This window comes from Nyctereutes procyonoides, unplaced genomic scaffold (genome assembly GCF_905146905.1).
Source record: "Nyctereutes procyonoides isolate TBG_1078 unplaced genomic scaffold, NYPRO_anot_genome, whole genome shotgun sequence".
Taxonomy (NCBI): domain Eukaryota; kingdom Metazoa; phylum Chordata; class Mammalia; order Carnivora; family Canidae; genus Nyctereutes; species Nyctereutes procyonoides.
The window spans coordinates 29,773,460-29,798,093 of NW_026575047.1; the positions used below are offsets into that span (position 1 = coordinate 29,773,460).

The following is a 24,634-nucleotide window of genomic DNA, read 5'->3' on the forward strand; positions in this document are numbered from 1 at the left end:
GGCTACACTGTTTCTAGAAGTTGGTTCAAATATGTTCACTAGGTTACCATGTGTTCATTAATATCCTCTTGAAAAATTCCTGTGATACATGTTAAGGAGACAGCCTTCCCTGCCCATAAAGTCATGTATTTCTAAGGCAAATAGGCAATTTGATTCTATCACATACTGAGTGGGGAGTAGAGGAAGTATTTTCAGACTCAAGAAAACTTTGAAAAGTCAGGAACTAAGCTGCTTGGAGATCTGTGCTGCCAGCGTGGCTTTGGTGAATTCGGGAAGCGCCGGGAAAGTTCTTGACAGAGTCTGTGTCCGTTCAGTTACTACATTGTTCTTTTTCCAAATGCATCCTACTGGATATGGAATAGACCGTAGATGTCGTAGACTGAGATTTGGGACTGTGTTGGGACCATTCAGGTGAATGTGTCGCTTTCCCAAACGGCGTCTCCGAGTGAGTACGGTCAGCTGGTGCACGTGGAGCCTGCGGCTGGAGCGAGGCGTGCTGGTGTGGCGCCCTGCGCACCTGGCTCTTCGTGCAGGCGGTTTGCTGAGCACAGAGCCGTTGGAGCCCTCCGACTGTGTGCTAGGTGTCTGTCCGGTCGCTGGGAAGGGGTTTGCTGGGATGCAAGTCGCGATCTCCTGCAATGTGTGTCATGGACTGTAATATTGTAAGGTCTGTACTCTGTATGTGTATCTCAGACCCCGATCAGGAAACAAGCCTCATGTGTGTCTTTAACATTTATATTTCCATTCAAAATATGTATTCAGTGTTTATTTCCTCAAAACAGACTTTGTTAATTTAGGAAATATCTCCAAGTGGAAACGTGCTAACTTTTTCTGTAAATCTTAAATAAAAGGTGCTGTTCCTTTCTTCGACCCAGGACTGGTCTGTGTTTTCTGTCTTTCTCTCCATGCAGTTTTTCTTTTTTTTTTTTTTTCTTTTTTCTTTTAAAGCTTTCAGTTTGTTCCAGCTGCATTGAGGGAAGAGCATGGGTTGGTGGGTCGGGCACTGGGCGCTCTTCCCTGAGCCCATGTTGAAGGCCCTTCTTTGGGTCTTGGTCCCTCCGTGATGGGTCAGCCTTGGGCTGCTTGTTGAGTGGGGCCGGGCTAGGAGGGGTGTGGCTGCTCTTTCTGCCCCCCTGTGTCCCCCTGCATCCCCCAGCGCCCAGCAGTGTCCTGCCTCAGAGTGCTCAGCAACACCCCCCTCCCCTGGCCCATCTGTGACTCCGGATCCCATGGACGTGTTAAAATTGGGGTTTGGATGCAGAGTTGTTTTTCAAATTGCCTTCTTTCTGGACGTTAAATGTTAAAGAAGTAGGAGGTGAGCTGATAGGGAGGGGCTCCCTCTGGCCAGCCTGGGGGAAGTCTTGCCATGCGAGGCCCCTGTAACCTAGTGTATATTCACACTGCTCTTTCCGTCTTCCTGGAAAAGGTGAGGAAATGGAGTCTAAGAGGCTGCTTGCTCCGAAGACTTTGTTGTTAAGGGACATGTCAGGCGTAGAGCAGCGAGGCTGGAACGGTGGGCCAGTGAACCTGTTGCCCCTGCTACACACACCAGTCAGAGCTGCACGCCCCTCCCAGACTGGCCCGCTCGCACCAGCTCTAAGTCTGTGTTCATTGGGTGTTTTTCTTCCACTGCTCCCTGTAACCTCAGGGACTCTGGAAGATGTTCATTGATAAGACCCTGGAATTGGGTGGATTGGCTGGTGGGGTTTGTTCTGTTTTGTTTTGTTTAAGTGTGGCCCGACCTTAATTTCTAGCTTTGTGTTCATTGGCAAACAGCAGGCCTATAGCATGATCACTTGTTGCGATTATCAAGGTGTATACGAAATGTAGTTTATACTTTTGCTGTGTTGAAAAATTCAGTTTTCAACATTCATTAACCAAATCAAATAAACACTAAATGTGTTTTTAGGTGTTTTTTTTTAATTTGAATTTGGTATATGAGAAAGTTTTCTAACTAAAGATTTATTTCTACATAGAGATTTATTATTGCTGCTCAAATTCAGGCAAAGTGTTGTGTGCCATGAGGAGGGAGAGGGTTAGCCTGAGCAGGATGATCTCTGATGATGAAGGAGATAGATGAAATCCGACCAGGAAGGTAGCGGGGTGGGAGTGAGGGGTCCTTCGATTTGCTCAAAGATTCCACATTTTTCTCCCAGGCTTTTCTCTTAGACTCACATGTTAACAGAGTCGGCAGGGTTTATTTTGCTTTTTCCCACTTAACCCTCCAGGGAGAATAGGCAATGGGAGGAAGATGAGAACAGAACGGTCAGTTAGTTACAAGTGTGATGCTTCTTGAGCACTGACATTGGGTCAGCACTCTGGCACACAGACACGCTTCCAGAACAGCCCACAGGCTCTACAGCAGCAGCAGGGAGTCAGCAAGACCACCGTACAAAGGCTCACCCTTTGATGCTGCACTTTGGTGCTTTAAAAAACTCATTAGGTATTTTTTTTTAAACTCATTAGGTATTAATCTGTATCTTCTACTTTAAAATAGTTGGACCTTAAGAGATTGGGTAAGAAAGGTTAAGATTCTTTAGTCCCAAAGCCCATGTTAGGTCACATACTTGAGCCAGTTGGGTTTTTGTAAAGTTCCTTCCTCTGTTGGGAACACAGAGAGATACGAAATTTTGTGCCTCTTCTAGAGAAATGTAACTAAATATCAAGGAGGGTAAAGTCCATTTCTGAATTTCTACACAGTTCAGGCGACAAGTTATGCTGTCACAAGAAACAGTACCGTACTTTTGTGACAAGTAGCTGGCATTGGGGCCGGGTGCTGAGAAGGCCTGTGTGTGAGGTGACATGGGGGGGCCGCGTGATGCCACCACGCTCTGCGACTAGTGAACTGTCGTCCGCCTCCTCCATCTCCAGGTGTCAGATGGCCCAGGAGACGAGCCCTTGGAGTCCCCGTATGAGAGTGCAGATGAAACTCAGACCGAAGTGTCCATCTCGTCTAAGAAGTCTGAGCGAGGAGTAACTGCCAAAAAGGAGTACGTGTGTCAGGTGAGGGGAAGGCGGTCATTGAATTTGTCCCTTGTCCCTGTCCCAGGCCACATCATCACTATTCCCTCAGACCGCACCTGGCATCACACTGATTTTTATTTTGAAGGCATTGGATTGCCAGCAGAAACCAGATTAGGTGCCTTGCTGAGGGTCCTGCGTCCTTCTGCAGGCTCCGTCTCTTATGTCACATCCGTCCCATGTAACCTATAGCCATGCTTGTATGTGCACACTTCTTGAAGCGTCTGAAGTTGGGTGTGTTGCCACCAGCACCGTGGCCAGTGGTGGCACAGCAGGTGGCAAGAGCCCAGTCCATGTCCTGTGGGGGCCTAGATGAGTTTGATTTGCGGTGGAAATGTGTATACATTTTCTTGATCTTTGCATCTGATTCTAACCCTCCTGAGTGTGTCCTTCTGGGTTTTGGTGCCAAGTGTTGCTTTACCACTGTCCCCTCTCTGCCCTACAGCTGTGTGAGAAGACGGGCAGTCTTGTGCTCTGTGAGGGCCCCTGCTGTGGAGCTTTTCACCTTGCTTGCCTTGGCCTTTCCCGGAGGCCAGAAGGGAGGTTCACTTGCAGCGAATGTGCTTCAGGCAAGTTCTGGTGTGGCTTTGAAACCATACTTCCTGAGACAGGCAGCTCTGTGAGCATCTGAGGCCCCTGTGCAGAGGATGTTGGCCTGCCTTCACAAGCGCGTCCTGATGTGTGCATTTGTTAGAGACCTGAGACCCTGGTGGAGGACACTGCCTCCCTGCCAGTCTTGTGCCTCACTCCCCGTGGGCTGGCCTGAGCCCTGCTCTGCCCATGAGGCGGTTGGCATGGGGTGCCACAGTACCAGAGGGCCTGGCATTACTAGGACAGGTAACCTAGTCAGTCACAGAACACTGAGGTTCACAGGACTTCTTTAGAGACACTGCGTGAACCTGAGCAGAAAGAATAGCTCCATGCTGGTGACTGAGTGGCCATCGGATCTCACCAGCACCGTGTGGGGGCTGCTGGGAAGACATTTCACTCGGATGCAGCTCCTCCTGTCAATGGTCAGACCTGAGGGTGTCCTGGCTGTTGGGGGAGCATGTCCTAGGTTAGCAAGACACCTGGAATCTTCCAGAGAGTTCCTCCAACCCCAGGCCAAGGTCATCTGATGCAACAGCACCTCATTTCTAGAGGCATCCACCTGCCTGTGATGATAAGTTGTTCCTCACTATACTTGGTTAGCTGCCCTCCAGAGGAAGAGGAAAAGCCTTTCCGGGGCAATGCTTTCTTTCAAGCCTGCAGCTAATACGAGTGGGCATCCCTACCTAGGCTGCCTCCTCCTCAGGCTTATCCTCTGGGGGAAGCTGGAGCCCAGTTCACAGCAAGGTAACCCTTGGCTGGACTAGTCAGCAAGGTCAGAAATTGAACCAAGGCCTTCACGCTCTGGCTGCCTCTGACAGAGCTGCTGGACTTTAATGGCTGAGGAGCAACTTTGTAATTCTTGTTCTCTGCCCCTTTCTGTTACTGATTGTTAGGGATTCACTCATGTTTTGTGTGTAAGGAGAGCAAGACAGATGTGAAGCGCTGTGTCGTATCGCAGTGTGGGAAGTTTTACCATGAAGCTTGCGTGAGGAAGTACCCTCTGGCTGTGTTTGAGAGCCGGGGCTTCCGCTGCCCCCTCCACAGCTGCGTGAGCTGCCATGCTTCCAATCCTTCCAACCCAAGACCATCGAAAGGTACAGGCGCGGCCCTGGAGCTCCACTCGGGCTCAGTTGCACTCATGCGGGAGGGGCAGTGTGGCAGCCAGCTTGGTTGTCTTTCTGTTACTGAGGTCATGCATGCTGGGTGAGGGTTTTTCTTGACAGAGGATCTGCCCTGCCCTGCATTTTCCCTTCTTCCTGCCCTAAATGGCATTAAAAAAAAATTAGTTGAGAGCACAAAGGGGAAGTGAGAGGGGGAGAGGGAGAAGCAGGCTCCCTGATGAGCAGAGAGCCCATCTTGGAGCTCCATCCCAGGACCCTAAAATCATGAACTTAGCAAAGGCAGATGCTCCACGGACTGGGCCACCCAGGTGCCCACCTAATAAATGTCATCTTAAAGCCTCTTAATTTTAGGAGGGGGACACCTTTGAACCATTTTGATAGATTCTATTCTGGTTTTAATACTCTTTCATATATAAGAAAAATACTTTAAAATTAAGTTGTTTCATGTTGGGTGTGTAGGATTGGGGATGGCAGGTTATCTACACTTCCTGACCCTGGTGGTTATCAACCAAGGGTGACTTTGTCCTTGAGGGAACATTTGGCCGTGTCTGGGGATACCTCGGGGGCGTCTGCTGGCATTTTAGAGAGCCAGAGATGCTGCTGAACATGCCAGCAGCACCCAGGTTCACAAACTCTTAGTTAAGACCCTGTTTCACAGTAATGTTTTAAGCAGTTGGCTGTTTTCTTAAACATTATTTTGAGGCATCTTTGCCTTGAGGAAATGTGTTTTTGTGACATGTATTAAATATTTTTCCAACCCTAGTTATTATTTTATTTTATTTTTTAATTTTGAGAGCGAGAGAGCATGAGTGGGGGAGAGGGTGAAGGAAAGGGAGAAGCAGATTCCTTCAGAGCAGAGTGCCCGATGTGGGGCTCCATGCCAGGACCCTGAGTTCACAACCTGAGCTAAAGGCAAACGCTTCACCCACTGAGCCACCCAGGCTCCCTTATCTAGTTTTTTTTTTTCTTTCATCAAATACTTCATTTATTTCAGCATTAATTTTGTAACGTGTAGGGGCTTGGTCGTTTCAAGTTGCCCTGTTCACTGTTGGGCCTTCCACAGCTCTGCCTTCAGGTAAAATGTGTGTCTCTGCCTTTAGGTAAAATGATGCGATGTGTCCGCTGCCCTGTCGCCTATCATGGAGGGGATGCTTGTCTGGCAGCTGGCTGCTCGGTGATAGCTTCCAACAGCATCATCTGCACGGGCCATTTCACTGCTCGCAAGGGGAAGAGACATCATGCTCATGTCAATGTGAGCTGGTGTTTTGTGTGCTCCAAAGGTGAGGGCCGTGCTGCCGGTGGGTGTTTAACAGTGTTATTCTGTTGGATCAGTTTGAATGGTGAGGGAGCCCTGCTTCTCATGGCTTCTTAGCACACAGCTCTTGCAGGTAACCCCAGGGGCCACAGTGGAGGGTGGGCTCCAGTGTTCTTCCAGCTTTGGGTGTTGACACTCAGGATGTCTCCTGGGTTGTCACATGCAGTGTCACCATGATGTTTCTGAATTAACTGTGACAAGTGCACAGACTTAGGGGAAGTTAGTCATGTTGGCACTAAAGTGGGCTTTTTTTTTTTAAAGAAGATTTATCTATTTTAGAGAGCACGAGCTGGCAGGGGGGTGGGGTGGGTGCAGAGGGAGAGGGAGGAGCAGACAATCTGCTGAGCAGGGAGCCCACCATGGGGCTCAATCCCATGACCCACGAGATCATGACCTGAGCCAAAATCCAGAGTCGGAGATGTCACCTACTGAGCCAGCCAGGCGCCCCAAAAGGTTCTTTTGAGCTTGTTGCCAGCTGGCTGCTGTTTCGCTGGTGCATTGGCATGAGGTGAGGAGCCAACCATGGGGCCGTCTGAGCCAGCTCGCCTCCCTTGCAGGGGGAAGCCTCCTATGCTGCGAGTCCTGCCCGGCTGCCTTCCACCCCGACTGCCTGAACATCGACATGCCTGATGGCAGCTGGTTCTGCAATGACTGCCGGGCAGGGAAGAGGCTGCACTTCCAGGACATCATCTGGGTGAAGCTCGGCAACTACAGGTGCGAGAAGTCAAGCCCTGAGCCTGCCCGCCTCCGCGTTCACATGTGTTCTTTTCACTTTGCAGGACTGAAAGCGCTGAATGGTTGTCACTCTGTCTGAAGAGTCTGTGAATCCTGTTTTTAATATTTATAATAGATGGTGGCCGGCAGAAGTTTGCCATCCCAAAAATGTCCCCCCAAATATTCAGAACCTGAAGCACGAGATTGGAGAGTTCCCTGTGTTTTTCTTTGGGTCTAAAGATTATTACTGGACGCATCAGGCGCGAGTGTTCCCGTACATGGAGGGGGACCGGGGCAGCCGCTACCAGGGGGTCAGAGGGATCGGAAGAGTCTTCAAAAACGGTACGGACATTTCCCAATGCATGAAAACCATTCTTGGAAGTGGGGGGCCTTCAGCTAATCCATGATCTGAGCTGTACCTCCAATTAGAGAACGGTTCACAGATTGAGGCACAAGTTAAAAGACACTGTGTAGTAACCTTTATTAAAACATCAGTTTGTGATTAATTTCTCTAAAATGCATTGAAACTTGTGTGAAGAAGTTAGTTTTAGTGATGATCTATAGAAATTTCTCAGCGCTTGCCTTTATATATGATGGAGATGTAGACCAGGTGCCCCACAAAGTGCCAGGTGTGGGAAGGTAGATAGGCGTCCACCCTGACTTCACAGCCCAGGTGTGAGACAGAGAGGGACAAGAACAGTGTCATCCAGGTGACAGGATGGGAAGGCGAGTGCTTCGCTGGAGGAGGTGGCATTTACTCTGGGCCATGAGTGAGTGGGACAGAAGGGAGACTCGGTGCATGCCTGGTGAGTCCAAGGAAAGCAGGCCTACCCCAGCAGGTCTTACACAGGAGGCTTGGTGGGCTGCCCTGGGCCACGGGGTCTGCCGTCTCCTCTCCTGGGGATCCTCACACACAGGTCTGAGGACAAAGGGGAGGCATCAGAACAGGATCCATACGTGGCATTAAATGAGATAGATGTTGAAGTTGATAAGCAGCTCAGCACGTCTGTTGTTGGAGGCAGTTAGAGAGTGTGATGTCAGGGTCTCACCTTCTCCTAACTTGCTCCTGGGGTCCTGAGGTCAGGTGGCCCCAGTGCACATAATGTCCTCCAGGTAGACCTCAGTGGTTGTTTCCTCTGCTCTCACTGAGCCTAGTACTCACTCTGCAGGGCCCATGTGCTCCCTGAGAGGAGCAAAATTCCATGTTCATTTTCTATCTTAAGACAGTATGTTCCCAGGACTGATGCCCGATTCTGTGCATCAGATCCCAGTGGAGGGTGGGGAGCTATAGCACCATTCATCCAGAGAAACCTGTCCTGGGGCCTGCCTCGTGGCCAGGTGGTGCCAACACAGCACTGCCCAGGGCTTTCCAGCTGGGCGTGCTCCGAGCACCATTCCCCAGACAGCGAGTGTGCTGCATGGTCTCTCATAACCCCCTAATCCGTGGACACTGGATATCACACATAGCAGTGAGGTGGAGGTCCGCGGTCAGCCACTGAGACGCAGAGCTTGAATTTACCAAAACCACTTACTCACACTCACATCCTATTGACTTTTTAGCACTGCAGGAAGCTGAAGCTCGATTTCGTGAAATCAAACTTCAAAGGGAAGCCAGAGAAACGCAGGAGAATGAGCGCAAGCCCCCGCCGTACAAGCATATCAAGGTGATGTGCAGATAGCTTAGGTATCACAAAAGGGGACTGTGGGTGGTTCTTGGCGTCAGTTTTGGGGCCCTGGCCTAGACAGCTGCCTGAGGAGTCACAGGCTGAGAGCAGGTGCTGCTACTGCCGTACATGTGTCCTTTTACGGGAGGGTGACTGGGTGCATGGCTGGGCGGGGGGTGGCTTTTGTGTGTGGAGTTTCACTTTTGCTTTCGTGAGGCCCAACCTGATAGCCAGCGAGGGGCTAGAAGAACCATCCTGGCCAGGCTGCCTGGAGCCAGAGGGGCTGAGGGCAGGCCATCCTCCTGGACCACACCGTCACCATGTGCTGGGGACGAGCTTGGATGACAGGTGGTCAGCCCAGGGCTGGTGTTCCACCGAGAGGTGGCTTGGACAGCTGGAGCCCTGGAGACAACATGGTCTTCCCAACTCAGAGGGTGTATCCACCCAGGAAGGATGAACGTGGCCTCTGTGCTGTCTGCCGGGAGCCCAGGCACACATGTCCCCACCCTCTGGGAACAGGTGTAGCCAGGGTCTGGCTCTGGGAGATGAGGGGTGCTCCTCCCAGCACTGCACATGGCACCAATCATGTTGCCTCCTGACATGTGTGTCTGCCTGCTGGCTGCTAGGGGGCTGTGTCTCTGCTCCTAAGATCTGGGCTGCAGGCCCTGTTGTGTAAAGGAAGCACTCTCTGTAGTGATCTCTGCTTAGCATTTTCTCTGGTGAATTAACAGAAACAGAGCTACTGGGTCAAAGCTTGGGACTTGTAGTTTTTTTTTTTTTTTCTTTTTTAAGATTGATTTACTTCTCTGAGGGAGAGAGCGTGTGTGCACGTGTGAGTAGGGGTAAGGGCAGAGGGAGGAGGAGAGGCTCGTGTAGCGCCCGAGACCGTGACCTGAGCCAAAATCAAGAGTTGAGTGTCCAACAGACTGAGCCCTCAGCTGCCCTGTAGGACCTTTAGATCCTTTTTTTTTTTTTAAGATTTTATTTATTTATTCATGATAGTCACAGAGAAAGAGAGAGAGAGGCAGAGACACAGGAGGAGGGAGAAGCAGGCTCCATGCAGGGAGCCCGACGCAGGATTCGATCCCGGGTCTCCAGGATCACGCCCTGGGCCAAATGCAGGCGCTAAACCGCTGCACCACCCAGGGATGCCACCTTTAGATCCTTAAGTCATATTTTCGCCTTGCTCTTTGGTGTTGTACTGCCTGTCACCCTGCAGCAGGGCACATTTCCTCTTGAATTACTAGTTTCTGCTTCAGTTTCTCTTCTCTTCTCTTCTCTCTGTGGCTTTTTTGTTGGGATGCTCTCATCTCATCCTTACAAACAGTGAGTTTCAAGGGCAGAGACTGTGTCCTTGTGCTCACAGCCACCTCCCTGGTCACCTTCCTATAGCCCCTAGGGTCCAGGCACTCTGCATTGTGCTCAATGCTTGCTTGGGTTTCTGTCTTACAGCAGCCTGGCTTGAGAAGGGTCTTCTGTCTTGTAAATGAGGAGCATGGAATAGGGGTGGGATGAGGGCTGTATAACAGCTTACCTTCTAGAGCTCCCAAGTCAGAGGCTGGCCTTTGCTGCAGGTGCACCTGTGGAATGTGCCCCCTGCCATCCCTGATGGGCCTCTGAAGCTCAAAGACCATCAGGAGGCGGGGCCAGTGGGGACAGGGCCTCAGATACTTATTCTGTTTGATGTACCCCCTGATAAGATGCCAACTTTCTCCCTTGCAGGTGAATAAGCCTTATGGGAAAGTCCAGATCTATACAGCTGATATTTCTGAAATCCCAAAGTGCAACTGTAAGCCCACAGATGAGAATCCATGTGGCTTTGATTCGGAGTGTTTGAACAGGATGCTGATGTTTGAGTGCCACCCGCAGGTGTGTCCTGCAGGCGAGTACTGCCAGAACCAATGTTTCACCAAGCGCCAATACCCCGAGACCAAGATCATCAAGACAGATGGCAAAGGTTGGGGCCTGGTGGCCAAGCGGGACATCAGAAAGGTGTGTGTTGTGCCCTGTCCCTTGCTTGTAAGAAATTATGGTTCATGTGATGGGTTAAACTTGGATTTGCCTATTGTGCTTCTGTACTCATGAAAGAATATTTTTTTAAAAAAAGTTTTTTGAGTTATTGTAATTGAATATTATGAAATGAAATGTAAAATGAAATATTATAAAATGTTACTTGAAAGCTGTCTATCAAAAAAAAGAAAGCTGTCTATCAAAGTAAAACTCATAAATCCCCTTACAACATACCTGCAGTTGGCATTTTGGTGGTTACTTTAGGACATGAAAAACTGAAGGAGCCCTTCCCTGGATAAGTGGACGGGACACTTGGGGTCACAAGTGGGTAGGAGGAGGCCATTCTGCCTGGGGCAAGGCAGGGCCAGGTCGTCAGGTAATGCTAGAGGCTGTGTAAGCCCACCTGCTCTGTCCTCAGACTGAGCAACCAGGGACATCCATTAAGTAGGGAACAACTGGAATTGCTTGTTGTGCCCCTGTCTTGCCAGGCCAGCCCATGGCCTCAGGGCAGTGGCCTCAGACCCTAGATCTGGCATAGGCCTGGTCCTGGGCAACAGAGACTACTCTGAAATATACAAACCCCCTGCTTGCCTTGGCAGGACTTTTGTGTGGACTCTGCTAGGAAAGAGGAGGCGCTGCAGTGGCAAGTCCTCCTGAAGCTTGAGGTCTCACTATGGCGTTCCCTGAGGCAGTTTACTGCAGGAAGCAAGAGTTAGGGTGTTGCTGCTTTGGGAAGGACACTTGGATAAGCTCTTTCTTGGCACCTGGGATTTTGTCCAGAGTCATATGAGCTCATTCAGAAGTAACTGGGCCTTTGAAAGACCCGCCCCTGGCAGTGATGGTGCAGGGGGGCACCTGGCTCTGATTGCTTTGAGTGTGGGCTCCTGAGTACTGGAACGGAGAGCTGGCTAGTCTGTTCCTTGTCCTCATCATGGTCTTCTGGTTTCCAGGGAGAATTTGTGAACGAGTATGTTGGAGAGCTGATTGACGAGGAAGAGTGCATGGCGAGAATCAAATATGCCCATGAGAACGACATCACTCACTTCTATATGCTCACCATAGACAAGGTAGTGCTGAGAATCTTCACCGGCTATGTTTGCAGGACCCCTAGGCTTTACCCAGAACAGCGGGCCTTGTCTTGTGGGGATAACGTTTTGTCCACATGTTGCTTTTTTCCAAATGTTTGTAAATTGTTTTCTAAAGTATAGTGTCTTCTGGCAGCTGCCTGGAGGCCAGGGCTGGTTGTCTGCAAGAGAGCATCCTGGGAGCTTCAGGTGTCCCACATGTGTGTGAAGAGTGTGCTAAATAGTCTGACTAAGGGCCAGTGGGTGAAAAGCACAGATTAGGAGAGTTACACAGGTTTTAGTTACCTGGCGGGGCTTCCTGGTGGTTCCTGCTTGTCTGAAGCCCAGATGTGTAAACAGCCCAGAACACAGGTTTGCTAGAGGGAGGGTGGATAAGATGGCTTGTTTACAAGTGGAGGGGATTGGGAGAACGTGCATGCGGGCCCATTACAGTTGGTGGCTGGTGCCTGATGGGGGTGGGCCCTTTCCATGGCACCTATGCAGAGGACTGCTCTGACCCCAGGGGCAGCCTCCTTGGCTCCTGAATGCTTCTTGAGGGGAGGGCAGATGCAATGCATGTTTCTGCTGCTGCTTGCCCACAATCTCAAAATCTAGCAGGAAGATGGCTGGTTTTAAGAATCCTTGAAAACAAGATAGAAAATGGTCACCTGCCAAACGATCTGAATAATTCGTGGAAGACAGGTGATGTGATGAGCTCTGGAGAGCTGCCTGTTGTTCAGAGTAGGACAGTCCTAGAGACCTCACAGTTTTGTCCCCAGGGAGGCTGTGTCCCCAGGAGCACTGGCCTCATTGGTTGCAACTTGACCAGTCATGAGACCAAGGAGACTAAGGAGGCATCAGGGCCACTGTGTGCTTCAGCTGGGAAGCTGGCCAGAATGGTGAGGACATTCCTGCCATGGACACACAGCTGCTCCTGATGTTGTTTCTCAGGGCCTGATGGTGAATGCCTATATAGGTTGCTCCTTGTGAAGAGAAAGTGCGGACACGTTTAGGGTTCAAGCATCTGAGGCTGGTAACTGGCAGAAGGAAGGAGTGTGTGTGTGTGCTGTGCACACAAATGTCTGAGCACACGCACATCTGTGTAACAGATGACAGGGCAAACGTGAAGGTATTAATAGTCGTGTATCTAAAGGGTGTACTGTCGTTTGTGGTCATAGTATTCCATTTAAAATAAAAGAATTGGTTAGAAAGCGAGGATCGGGGTTTGGCACTTGCCTTAGGCCTAGGGCGTGATCCTGGGGTCCCGGGATCAAGTCCTGCATCGGGATCCCTGCATGGAGCCTGCTTCTCTCTCTGCCTGTGTCTCTGCCTCTTTCTGTGTGTCTTTCATGAATAAATAAATAAAATCTTAAAAAGAAAGAAAGGCGAGGGTCCTGGACTAGAGGGGAGGCCACTTTCCCTCCGTTGACCTTGTTGGGAGCACAGGGCCTCTGGAGCTCTGTCCACATAGGCTTCTGTAGGAGGCGGCCCTGGCAGACCCCAAGGCTGGTATGTGGGAATCCGTAGCATGAAATGAACAGAAAACCAGGAGAAACCAGCCGTTGATGAAGGAGAACTGTCTGTCCAGCCTCCTTGAAACTCTCACAACACCGTGTAGGATGGCAGGTGAGGGGCAGAGTGCTCTGCCCTGCTGGGGCTACATCTATGGAGGCAGGAGTCAGCACGTGCAGCTCCCAGGGAGGAGCCTTTGTGTGGGGACCACTGCCAAGCCTGGGGCCATGGTGCCCAGGTGGACCCCCCGGTGGCTGTCATCCCAGAGGGCAGCAGATGTGTGCTTCCCTTTGCTGTCTCCTTCCCTTTGGTCAAAAGGGAGGTCATTTTATTAGAAACTAAACCTCTAGGCCTGTGTCTTACCATGTTTTGGATTCTAAATTTAAACTACTTGCGTGTTGTAAGAAATGCCAAATTGACCATTTAACACACAAATCAGTCCCTAAAATGGTAATTCACTGAGGGCACCTGACCAAAGCAGGGATAAAGCCTGTGACCCATGAGGGACATGTGAATGTTCATACCTTGTTTCCTTGCTATAAAAACAACACAGAGAAGCCTGACCTCAGTGTTCACAAAGCACACAGGAGCAGGGTCTCCCTAAGGAGAACCTTCAGAAAGTCAGCTTTTGGTGAGAACCAGAAGTAGTAGAACTTACATAGGAAAGGAAGTAAGTGTGCCAGAAGTGGTAGAAGCCATTACCAGAGACGTGGGGATCCTGAGAGGAGCAGGATGTGAACAGGAACCACTCACACTGAGAGCTGGACGGGTAACTGTGGAAATAAACCCAGAAGGTGGCTGAGGAGGTGCTAGGCAGCTGCAGGGGACACTGTGGACCATGGCACGGGAGGAAGAAAAGGTGAAAACTTGGTAATAGTGGCCAGGGGACGTGGAAGTTAGGGATGGATGTTCAGTGTATGCTCCAGAAGCAAAGACTGGGTAATGGGCAGAAGGACATATGAAATAGGATTTTCTAGAATCTGATGAAATCCAAGTTTTGAACAGAATGAATACAAATAAATCTATACCTAGATACATTATTTAAAAAACCCCAAACTTGTGAGGTATCAAAGATAACAAAGATTGAAAGCCCAAGAGAGGGATCCCTGGGTGGCGCAGCGGTTTAGCGCCTGCCTTTGGCCCAGGGCGTGATCCTGGAGACCCGGGATCGAGTCCCACATCGGGCTCCTGGTGCATGGAGCCTGCTTCTCCCTCTGCCTATGTCTCTGCCTCTCTCTCTCTCTCTGTGTGACTATCATAAATAAATAAAAAATTAAAAAAAAAAAAAAGAAAGCCCAAGAGAGAAGAGCACGTTTCAGGGAGCAGCAGTCCCAGGGTCATGCAGCCAGTTAGGCATTTGGCTCTTGATTTCTGTTCAGGCCACGATCTCGGGGTCATGAGATCCAGCCCCCCATCGGGCTCCATACTCAGCTGGGCATCTGCTGGAGGCTCTCCTTGCTCTCTCCCCCCTCCCCATGCCAATGTGTGCACGTGCTCCCACTCAAATAAGATCTTTAAAAAATTTTTTTTGAAAAAAATAACCACAAGGGTGTTTTGTTTTTCTTTTTTAAACTACAAGGTTTTAAGAGTACTAGGAAATAAGAAACATGGCAAGGGCTAGTCCAGAGAAGGCTGCTCTTGATACGTTAATGCCAAGTAAGGTAGACTTTGAAAAGCATCATGGAAGGGCTACAGGGAGCCCCTGTGTGGTGGCAAACATGAACCCCCAGGCCTGCACACTGTAGCAGGGGCCCTGGGGACGCAGCACTGGGCATGAGCTCCATGTGTATCCTTGGAGAGATCTTCAGAGTATTCATGAAGAAAAAAAACACAAGACAAGATCTGCGGTGCAGCAACATAAATCTACACAAATTAAAATAAAAAATCTACACATAAGATTTTGGTAGGAGAGGGTGGCCATTCACTTCCAAAGCAGCAACAACACGTGTACATAGTACATCTTCATTGGACCTTAGGACAGACAGACCCATCAGTCTAAAATGGCCTCTGTCAAGAAAGCAGAGAAAGAACCTGCCCAGGAGCGGTGCCTGCCACCAGCAGGACTGAGTTTCTAAGGGGAACGGTGGGGACGGGAGGCATGGGGGCTCCTAGGTGATAGGTCTAGGGACGCCCCTCAGGCTGGCAACAGAGAAGGAGACCTGAGGCAGGTGGTGGCCAGGAGACCAGGCAGCCTGCCCTCTGCAAGTCCAGCTGCTGGCTGCTGTGGACCCCTCAGTGCACTCCAAGCGGGGAGAGAGAGACAGAGGGAGCAGCAGGGCTGTCAGGGCAGTGTCGCCACAAAGCAGATTGAAGTTCTACCCGGCGTTCAGCATGGATCGTGAAGGGTGAGGAGCTGGAGGTGGCCAGACAGGACAGTGGGCAGAGCCAAGTCAGGGACTTGGAGGGCTTGGGATGGGACAGAAGGAGATGCAGGTGTCTGCTGGGCAGAGCGTCTGCTGCGAGGAGCACCTGGAAGAATAGGAAGCAGAGCCGCAGACACAGGACAGACATGAGGATTGAGGAGGAAGGACAAGGAAAGATGGTATGCGGAGCAGGCCGGAGAGAGTCTTCTCCGTGGCTGCAGCCCGGAGACAAGCCTGCCCCCCACTGATGTTAAGAAAGACAATGACCTCGTTTTTCAGGGAAATCATCCAGAATGGCCAACATAGTAAATATTAGGTTAAAATTACAGGCGTGACAGGATCCTTTGCTAGCCCAACCTAAACGTTAGATTGCTCATGAGGGGAGAGAACAAGGCTGCAGCACAGAGGGTTAGCAGCAGCACGCTTTTCAGGACAGAGGAAAACAGAGACACTGCAGTGAGCTGAGTGGGTGTCAGGTATGACGGCTGTGGGGTGAGAGGCTCGTGCAAGACAGCTGGGAGCTGGCCCTCCTGAGGAGACTGCGGAGGACGAGCTCCAGCTGCTGGCCCAGGTAAAGCTCTGGCCACAGGATGGGGTGGGGACAAATGGCAGAGCGATCTTGGGAGGTCATTCCCGACAGGAGCAAAGACGGGCTAGGGAAGGGCGGCCAAGGGCACCTCTGATGGCTGAGGGTCAGAACTGATGAGTCCAGTGATGCTGGTCAAAGCTTGTCTAGGAGTGAAGGTGGGTGAGCAGTAAGGGGATGGCACTGATGCTGGGACGAGGGATGGGGAACCAGCTCTTCTCCCATTGGCTATAGCGGTGGGCCTGTGGGTGCTGCGGGAATGGGGGCGATCTAAATGCCAGGGTGTTGGGGATCCCTGGGTGGCTCAGCCGTTTAGCGCCTGTCTTCGGCTCAGGCGTGATCCTGGAGTCCGAGGATCGAGTCCCACATCAGGCTCCCTGCATGGAGCCTGCTTCTCCTTCTGCCTGTGTTTCTGCCTCTCTCTCTCTGTGTCTATCATGAATAAATAAATAAATGCATGCATGCCAAAGTGTTTATGAGGGTGGCCAGGAGGAGGTGAAACACAAAGTTCTCAACATGACAAGAAAATGAAAATGAAACTCCATCATTAGAATGGACTGACCGGTGAGAACTGTGCCCAGCGTACCATTCTGTGTTGCAATGCGTGATTCCCTGCTCTCCATAAGTAACCGGAAGACTCAGAGGCTGAATGTAGAACTGTGGGCAGAGGCACCAGGGGAGGTTCTCATTGAGTGAGGGTGGACCCCACCCTGCTGCATCCCAGGAGGCCAGGGGAGCCCCGAGGGCCTGTGTCCTGGGCAGACACGCGTGCTCTGGAAGAGCAGCACAGCCAGTGAGGATGGAAGTGAAGTCAAATCAGACCCTCAGAATTGAGCAGACTGTGGAGCTTGTGAGCAAGTCACTGTGTCCAGACACACAGGTGGTGGCCTGAACTTTTCAGAACCCCCCCCCCCACAGCTGGATCCCCCCCTCCCCCGCGCAGTAGAGCAGGACCGGGCATGCCCATGATGAGGCAGGTGCCATCTGCGCGGCACACCTAAGAGGTGCCCTGTGGCTCAGTCCAAGACCAAGGAGAGGAAGACCCACCAACAGTTAGTGGCTTAGCGAGTGCGAAGGATCCCTCGAGGAAATGAAGACGTGCTTCTGACGAGATGATTAGGGGACAGAAGAGAAGGCCTTCCTCCCTGTTTGATGAAGGCTATGAGAAGGCCCAAGTGAGGCTCAGGAGGTACATGAGACGCTTGCTGCTGCTGCTGCTGCTTTTGGGGGTGGCACAGGGAGGTCATGCGCACTGGGGTCTGGTGCCCCCACACCCACAAATACTGAGAACATGCAGATTTGCGCTCCAAAGTTCACGCAGAGGGCTACATCTGCAAGACTAACGGGGGTGTGTTAGCAGCGATGCAGGGCGGCTGCATCCTGCCAGCTGTCAGGGGCTCACTATTGGCCTTCCCATGAATAGGGTGGCACCATCCCTGGCATGTGGCAGGGTGGCAGGCGAAGGGTGTCCCCTTGCCTGCATTCACCAAAGTAGAGCAGTTGGGAGTTACAGCATGTTGGAGTATGTGGGGGGGGGGGGGCTGGATCAGGCTAGCAAGAAGCCCTGAGTATATAAAAAATAAGAGCCATGTAACACGGGAGGCTCTGAGAGAAGATTCTATAAAATTGAAAATCAGTGTTTGTAAGAAAGATCTTGACACATAGTCACCGAGGCTCAGGTACCCAGAATACATACGTACAAAGAAGAGCTGGGCCATCCCCAAGGCAGATGCACACATGCCTAGGGACCGGGGCTGCCCTGCTGCTGGCTTGCCTCGCAGGGTGTGTTCTGGAAAGTGTGTGTGGGAACAGGCACTGGTGCATGAGGGGGCAGATAGTGCCCCTGGGATGATCATGAGAAACATGACGCGGTGGTCAGTGGGGCTCTTACTGGGTGGGCAAGGTGTGCTGAGGGGCAGGCCTGTTCTGCTACCGGTTCTCTGTAAAGGAACAGCAGTGTGGGTGAAATGAAGCAGGATGTCTACAAGCCAGCGGGACCCTGGGGGGCATCGTCGCTGGGCATCTGCTCCTGAGGCCGCAGAAGAGACACAGTAGCTTGTGTGTTTGCACAAACTCGCGACTCTCATCTTTTCTGTGCCTGATTTCAAGTGCCATCCTGCCTGCTGGCATGTTTCTTACCTCTACTGCTCCCCGTGGTTGTGGGGTCCACCCACTGACTCTCCCCCCACTCTCCCCGTGGCTGGACGTCAGGTGGGTTTGTATGTCTGTGCCTCTGTCGGGTCACTTTCTTGACACTGTCCCTGTTGCCCTGGGACAGCCCCTGTGTGTCGGCTGATGACTGACGGTGGACGATCCTTCTCAGTTTAAGGTCGAATGGCATCGTTGGGAGTTTGCGCCTTGTTATCTCTGTAGGGATGTGGATGCCTTCCCGGAGGCTCGTCTGGCTTTGAGTTTTAGGGGCTGCTTTGTTTTTGTTCCTTGTCCATTACCGTGCACTCCCACTGGCCATCCATGTTGATCTCTGGGCTCCCCTGCCTGTCATCTGTCGGGTGGCATTGGCCTGTGCCAGATGGCTGTCCTCCTCACCCACACTCGCTGGGGCCTGGTCCTCTCCATGTGGTCCTGACCTACCCCCCGCGAGGGAGAGAAACAGAGCTGGTTTGGGGGTGTTCCACCCTAGTGGACATGGGAGACCACGGTTTCCAGCACAACACTCGACCAATGGGTCTGATGGGGAAAATCCTTTTTATAAGGACACGATACTTGGTGCTGCCACATGTGTAAATGTGGCTTAAAACCAGAGTTGTGCCTTACAGGACCGGATCATCGATGCGGGCCCCAAAGGAAACTATTCCCGCTTTATGAACCATAGCTGCCAGCCCAACTGTGAGACCCTTAAATGGACAGTGAACGGTGACACTCGTGTGGGCCTGTTTGCTGTGTGTGACATTCCTGCAGGTACGACATGTGCAGGGGCAGGCGCGGGCAGGTGTGGCGGTCATGGAGGCTCTGGGAGGCCGGGCTGGCAGAGGGGAGCCGGGACTGGGCAGTGAAGGAGGGACGCGTGTTCTATGGGTGGCGATCTCACCCCTGGAAGATGGTTGGTATGTCTCGTGCATGTGTCTTTCATAACCCAGGGACGGAGCTGACCTTTAACTACAACCTGGACTGTCTGGGGAACGAGAAGACGGTCTGTCGGTGTGGTGCCTCCAACTGCAGCGGGTTCCTTGGGGACCGACCAAAGGTAAGTCGTACTCCATCCTCCCTGCTGACACCAGCAGTGGTGATAAGCAACGTCCCCCAAGTTGACTTGTCACTGTGGTAGGTAGCGTGGGCAAGGGTGGCTACCTTGCGGGTGGCTACCTTGCGGGTGGCAGGGAGGCCAGAGTCCCCTGTCAGAGTGCCACAGGCTGAACCGTGAGCAGAACTTCTTGAGGCCGGAAACCCAGAACTAGGGTGTGGTCTAGGCTGCACTCCCTCCCAAGCTCTTCCAGCCCCTGCTGGCTTCCGGCAGTCCGTGGTGTCCTTCAGCCCGTCAGCACTGTCCTCTCTGTCGTGATCTTCATGGGTCCATTTCCTGCTTCTGTGTCTTCCCCTTCTAAGGACCCCAGGCATGTGGGATTCAGGGCCCCCTGCCCCAGGGTGGCTTCTCCTGACTTAACAATGAGTCAGGTCCCATTCTGAGATTCTGGGAAGGTTATGTCCCATGAATGTGGGACAGTCTCCCTGCCTCCCCGTGCCGTGTGCAGCATGGGCCCTGGGGCGCCGCAGATCACAGGCTGTGGCCCGAGAGGGAGTGTCTGTGTTGGATCTGTTGCTTCCACCAGAGAAGAGTTTTCTCCCATTCATGACAGAATCCTTCCTAGGAGGACCAAGGATGTCCCCCCGAGTGGGGGCCGGAGCCACTCTGTGGCCTGTGCATCCCGTCAGCCGACCTGGGGGTGTGGACCCGCTGGCCAAGATGAGCTGCCGCTGCAGGAGGCTTTCAGCAGAGTGGGCTTCACTTTCTGGGCCTGCCTGTCTTCCATGTAGCAAGGCGGCTGGCCCTGGCCCTGTGCCCTGTCCCCTGCCCCACCCCTCGCCGCCCCTGCACTTCTGCTTTGGCTCCTTGGAGTTTATTACTGCCCATCCACGTGGCTCCCTGCAGCAGCCTGCCTCTGCTTCTTCCGTCTAGACCTCAGCATCCCTGTCTTCAGATGAAAAGGGCAAGAAGACCAAGAAGAGAACCCGCAGGCGGAGAACCAGGGGTGAAGGAAAGAAGGAGTCTGAGGATGAGTGTTTCCGCTGTGGGGACGGCGGCCAGCTGGTGCTGTGTGACCGCAAGTCCTGCACCAAGGCCTACCACCTGTCGTGCCTGGGCCTGGGCAAGCGGCCCTTCGGTGGGTGAGCGGGCCCCCTGGCGGCCTTGGGGGGGGGTCCCCATCCCAGGCTCTCCTCTCCCTCTCTCAGCCTGGGGAGGCCCACGGCATTGACAGTCATGGGGCCGGGGAGGCAACCCCACAAGTGGAGGCCATGTCAGGGCCAGTGGCGAGGGAGGAGGGGACAGGCAGCGGGGTCTGCCTGGTGCTTCCAGCCTCGGTTCAGGAAGATTACGGGTGCCAGAGATACCATCCCCTGTGGTCTGAGAGGAAAAATAGACCTTTGCCCAGAGCAGTCGAAAAGCTGTAAAAGAAAAGGTCTAACATGTTTGAGTGTAAGAGAAAAATAATTACGTGCAGATGACAAAGCACAATTTCATAGACAAACAGGAGAGAAACCTGTTTGCAGGAGGCGTGAACATGACCTCTACAGTTAAGGCCAGTAGACCCTGGGTCCAGGCCACAGCGAGGTCACAGAAGAGAAGCCAGCATCTGCTGGCCACCCAGAGAGCCACCTCATCCTGCACGGGGTGGAGGCCGGGGACTTGGGATGCAGGTGCCCTCTGCCAGGCCCACCCACCAGGCCTCTGAGTGCCCGTCCTCCCTCCTCTTCATGTTTTTGCAGCTCAATAGGCAGCAATGCCTTGTCTTAATTTGTGTCCATCTCGCTGGACAGTTTTAAAATAGGTTCTCAACCGCGAAGATGTTAAAAGTAGTTACAGTTTTCGTCATTTCTGCTAATTTGTTTTGTTGCAGGGAAGTGGGAATGTCCTTGGCATCACTGTGACGTGTGTGGCAAGCCTTCCACTTCATTTTGCCACTTTTGCCCTAATTCATTTTGCAAGGAACACCAGGATGGGACAGCCTTCAGCTCCACCCAGGATGGGCGGTCGTACTGCTACGAGCATGACTTGGGGGCAGAGTCGGCTCGAAGCACCAAGACTGAGAAACCCTTCCCGGAACCCATGAAGTCCAAGGGGAAGAGGAAGAAAAGGAGGTGCTGGAGGAGAGTCACGGAAGGCAAATAGCGCCAGGCAGCGGCTTGGCCAGATCCAGGGGTAAAGGGCCACAGAGGGGACTGGCCCGAGGACCCAGCTCGAAGCCGCTATGCCAGCCGCCTAGGCCTCCTGGGGGGGAGCGCCGTCCACCACTGAGCCATCCTCAGCAGCGCCCGCTGCGTCTGCACTGACGACCCATCTGAGCCACAAGGTTCAGAAGGTTCCTGGACAAACAAGCCTTACTCCACAGCATTACAGCTACACTTGAATTTCTGAGAATGTCAAGGTCCCCTCCCACTCTATTTTTGTAGGTTAAAGTTATAATTGAAAATTAATTGGCATATGAAATGTTTTTATCTCACCCGAAATGTAGAGTAGTATTTTTCTAAAGGATCACTATTATCTCTTTAATCTTCACAATGTTACTCGGCCTGCTTACCTGTCTTCATCACTCAGGAGAGACCAGGATGGGGCCTGGCCTGGGCAAGGGCTCAGACCCTGGATTCCCTGGAAACCATGATTTTGATCATTATTTTGCTCATATGAAACAGCTGTATGATTTTTTTTTTTTTTTTGTACTAATGTGAAATTTTTCCTCAAAATGCTTCTTTTCCATCCTGGTGAGAAGCCGGCCCCAGGAGCGGTGATAGTGATAGTGTTGTTGTAAGATTCCCCCGTAGTTTGTTCTGTCATGGATCTGGACTGAGCGGCGCCATCGCGTCACGTCCCACGTGTGGGGTCGCGAGCATAGTCTCTCCCGACCAGGCCGGGTCTGGCACATCTCACCTGGGCCTGTCTCCTGAACGCACTAGGTCCTTACCAACATTTGGGGAAGACTTTGTATATTTTTTTCATTTGGCTTTTACCAGTTTCTGGCTTTTATTCTCAATATATTTTTGCTAAACTTGTTTCACAAATTACCACCGACTGAAATGTGTATTTACTGATGCGGCCCCAAGTTGTCCCTGAGAAAGGAGTGGTGCTCGGTGGGGGTGAGGCCCTTTGGGGGCTGTGTTCTGCCCTGGGGCACAGCTTGTGCTGGGTACTCCCCACCCTGGGGCCCAGGGCATTTCTGAGAAATGTTCTTTAGGGGTCTGAGGAGAGGCCCAGAGTTTAGAACTCTTCCATCCAGTTACTGACGTTCTGTCACGCTTGTGGGTCCGTTCATGGAGAACATGTTCGGCTGGGACACCACGGAGAAGCGCGTGCCGGGGCTCCAGGCCTGCCCAGCACCACCTGCACGCACACCAGTGGGTGGCGCCCGTCCTGGAGTTTCCCTGAGATGCCCACTAACTCTTATTTATTCCCACAAAGTGAGAAGCTTCTGGGAATATGAAGTTGTCTTCTCTTCTTGAAGTTCCTCTTGACCTTGACCATGGGGCGACCGGAGCGCGGCAAGGGCGGGGGTCCTGCCAGGCACCTGTGTGCATTCTGTGGGGCCTGCAGTCTCCATGCTCACAATGGGAGGGAAGGGAATCCTCAGCAGCAGATGCTTTTTTCTGGCCCTTTCTTAAGGAGGACATGTATCCCACAGAGATGTATACCCAGCCCCTCTTGAAAACTGCTCCTGAGGTCTCCTGTTCATTCTTCCGTCGTCTCTGCCTTGCACAGTTGCAGGATGTCCTTGGACCCAGACCCCTGTTCACTACTGCTCCGTGGTTCTGTGATACGAGCTCTTGGGGGCAGTGGTCTCTGCCAGGCTGACCACAGGGAAGGTCTGCTTCGGGTGCAAGGCCCCTGACACCTGCAGGTACGCACCTCCCCCTGCACTTACTGGGTGCAGAGTGTTCCCAACTGTGGCTGTCCCTCTGGCCCCTTTCCTGCCACCGTCCTGGAGATGGGAGCCACCCCTGGCGACCCAGGAGATCCGGGAGCATGGTCATCAGTTGACTCCTGCAATGGCTCAGGTGACCTCTGGAAATGTACTTGCTTGGTAAGACACAGGGACTGAGGGGATTTCAGTTTAGAACTCTAATTGCTCTCACATCGTCCTAAGAAAATACTGGATTGATTCATAGATTTGTGCTCCTTCTTCCCTGAACAACTCCGGTTGTTCAGTGGTGACCCAGCAGCACCCCCACACCCTTGCTGCCACACGCGGGGCTCGCCTGTCCGCTACCACCAGCGAAGGGACATCTGGACCAGTCAGACCAGCAGCCTGGGCTTGCAGTGCACTTTGGGGAGCAGATTAACTTATTTTTTGTATTTGACGTAGTAAAATCTTGGGATTTTTTTTTTGAGTCACTTTGATATTTTCAAATTCTACGATCTTTCTGAAGGAAATACTGGAAACATTTTAAATATGGTTATCCTCTTTCCAGAAACTGTTGAACCTAATGAGCAAGTAACACTAACTTTGCAAATCTCTAGAAAACTGGTTTATGGATCTGAGTACGAGGCTGCAGCATGGCAGCTGAGCCCTGAGGGCTCTGCCCAGAGTCTGAGGGGGAGCTTGGAGAGCTCTTTTGCGGGGATTCAGTCTTTCTGAATGGCAGCTTCAGTCCTTTGTCATGAAATGCAAAGCAGAAACAAAACAAAAATTGCCCCAACTTCTTCGGATTACTCAGCATCACCATTCCCCATCACCCATGAGGTGGCACCAGCACGGGTATCTGCAGTCAGGACATGCAACCACTGTGGGGGACCGAGTATGGCACCTGCAGCGCATGGGGAGTCTCCATCTGGCCTGTTCCATCAGGAACCACGTCGCGTGGACACCACACCTCCCCCCACCTCTTGCCCCCCCCCCCACTCAGGTCCATGCTCCTGCCACCTCTGAAGTTCTGATCTTGACGTACAAACACACAGGGTGTGTACTGCCCACCTTCCAGAACTACCGTATTTCCAGGAATTAAAGATAAGCCTGTTTTGATGGAAATTAATGCAAATGACTGTTGCCAAATTCTCAATCCTCCAAGCAGCACAGTATTGGGCATTAGTCACTAGAGTGAATGGCTGTCCCGGGCGTCCCGGTGTCCGCTGTACCCTGTTGAGATGTGAAATGCCCCGTCAGAAATTAAATACGAACTGAACTGTTGGGTGTCGGAGCTTCACACAATAGGCGGTCAGGCTCCTGTTAGGAACGCTCGGTGCTCTCACTGGTCTGGACAGACTTAAAAACTTGAAATTCCTTCTGGGGGTCACAGACTGAGCTGCAGACGTGACAACTGCCCGTCAGGGGGAAATAACATTTAAAGTGGGACGTTGTGTTTGGAAAACTGTATATGAGTATTTTTGTATTAAAAAAATTTTAAAGGCTTTTTTTCTAGACTTACTTTATATGGCATCACATTTTGAAGTTTGGGGCTTTTGCCCACTTGCCTAGCTCCTGTGGCATCTGGCACAGCCCGACATAC

The 24,634-nt window shown here is 52.0% G+C and overlaps 1 protein-coding gene and 1 non-coding gene across 2 annotated transcripts in view; both read left to right on the forward strand.

Annotated features, from left to right (window-relative positions):
* NSD2 (nuclear receptor binding SET domain protein 2) overlaps positions 1–24,536 on the forward strand; it is a 63,545-nt gene extending 39,009 nt beyond the window's left edge. Inside the window, 13 exon segments of the mRNA XM_055326052.1 lie at positions 2,872–3,003; positions 3,467–3,590; positions 4,506–4,706; positions 5,834–6,013; positions 6,606–6,762; positions 6,899–7,104; positions 8,323–8,426; positions 10,149–10,418; positions 11,387–11,503; positions 18,739–18,880; positions 19,060–19,166; positions 20,097–20,301; positions 21,037–24,536. Coding sequence (XP_055182027.1) covers positions 2,872–3,003; positions 3,467–3,590; positions 4,506–4,706; positions 5,834–6,013; positions 6,606–6,762; positions 6,899–7,104; positions 8,323–8,426; positions 10,149–10,418; positions 11,387–11,503; positions 18,739–18,880; positions 19,060–19,166; positions 20,097–20,301; positions 21,037–21,308 — 2,217 coding nt within the window. The 3' untranslated portion in view covers positions 21,309–24,536.
* On the forward strand, positions 18,511–18,635 carry LOC129510656 (small Cajal body-specific RNA 23). Its single transcript, XR_008664634.1, has one exon. It is a non-coding gene; the product is annotated as a small Cajal body-specific RNA 23 (non-coding RNA).
* Positions 24,537–24,634: the final 98 nt, after the last annotated feature.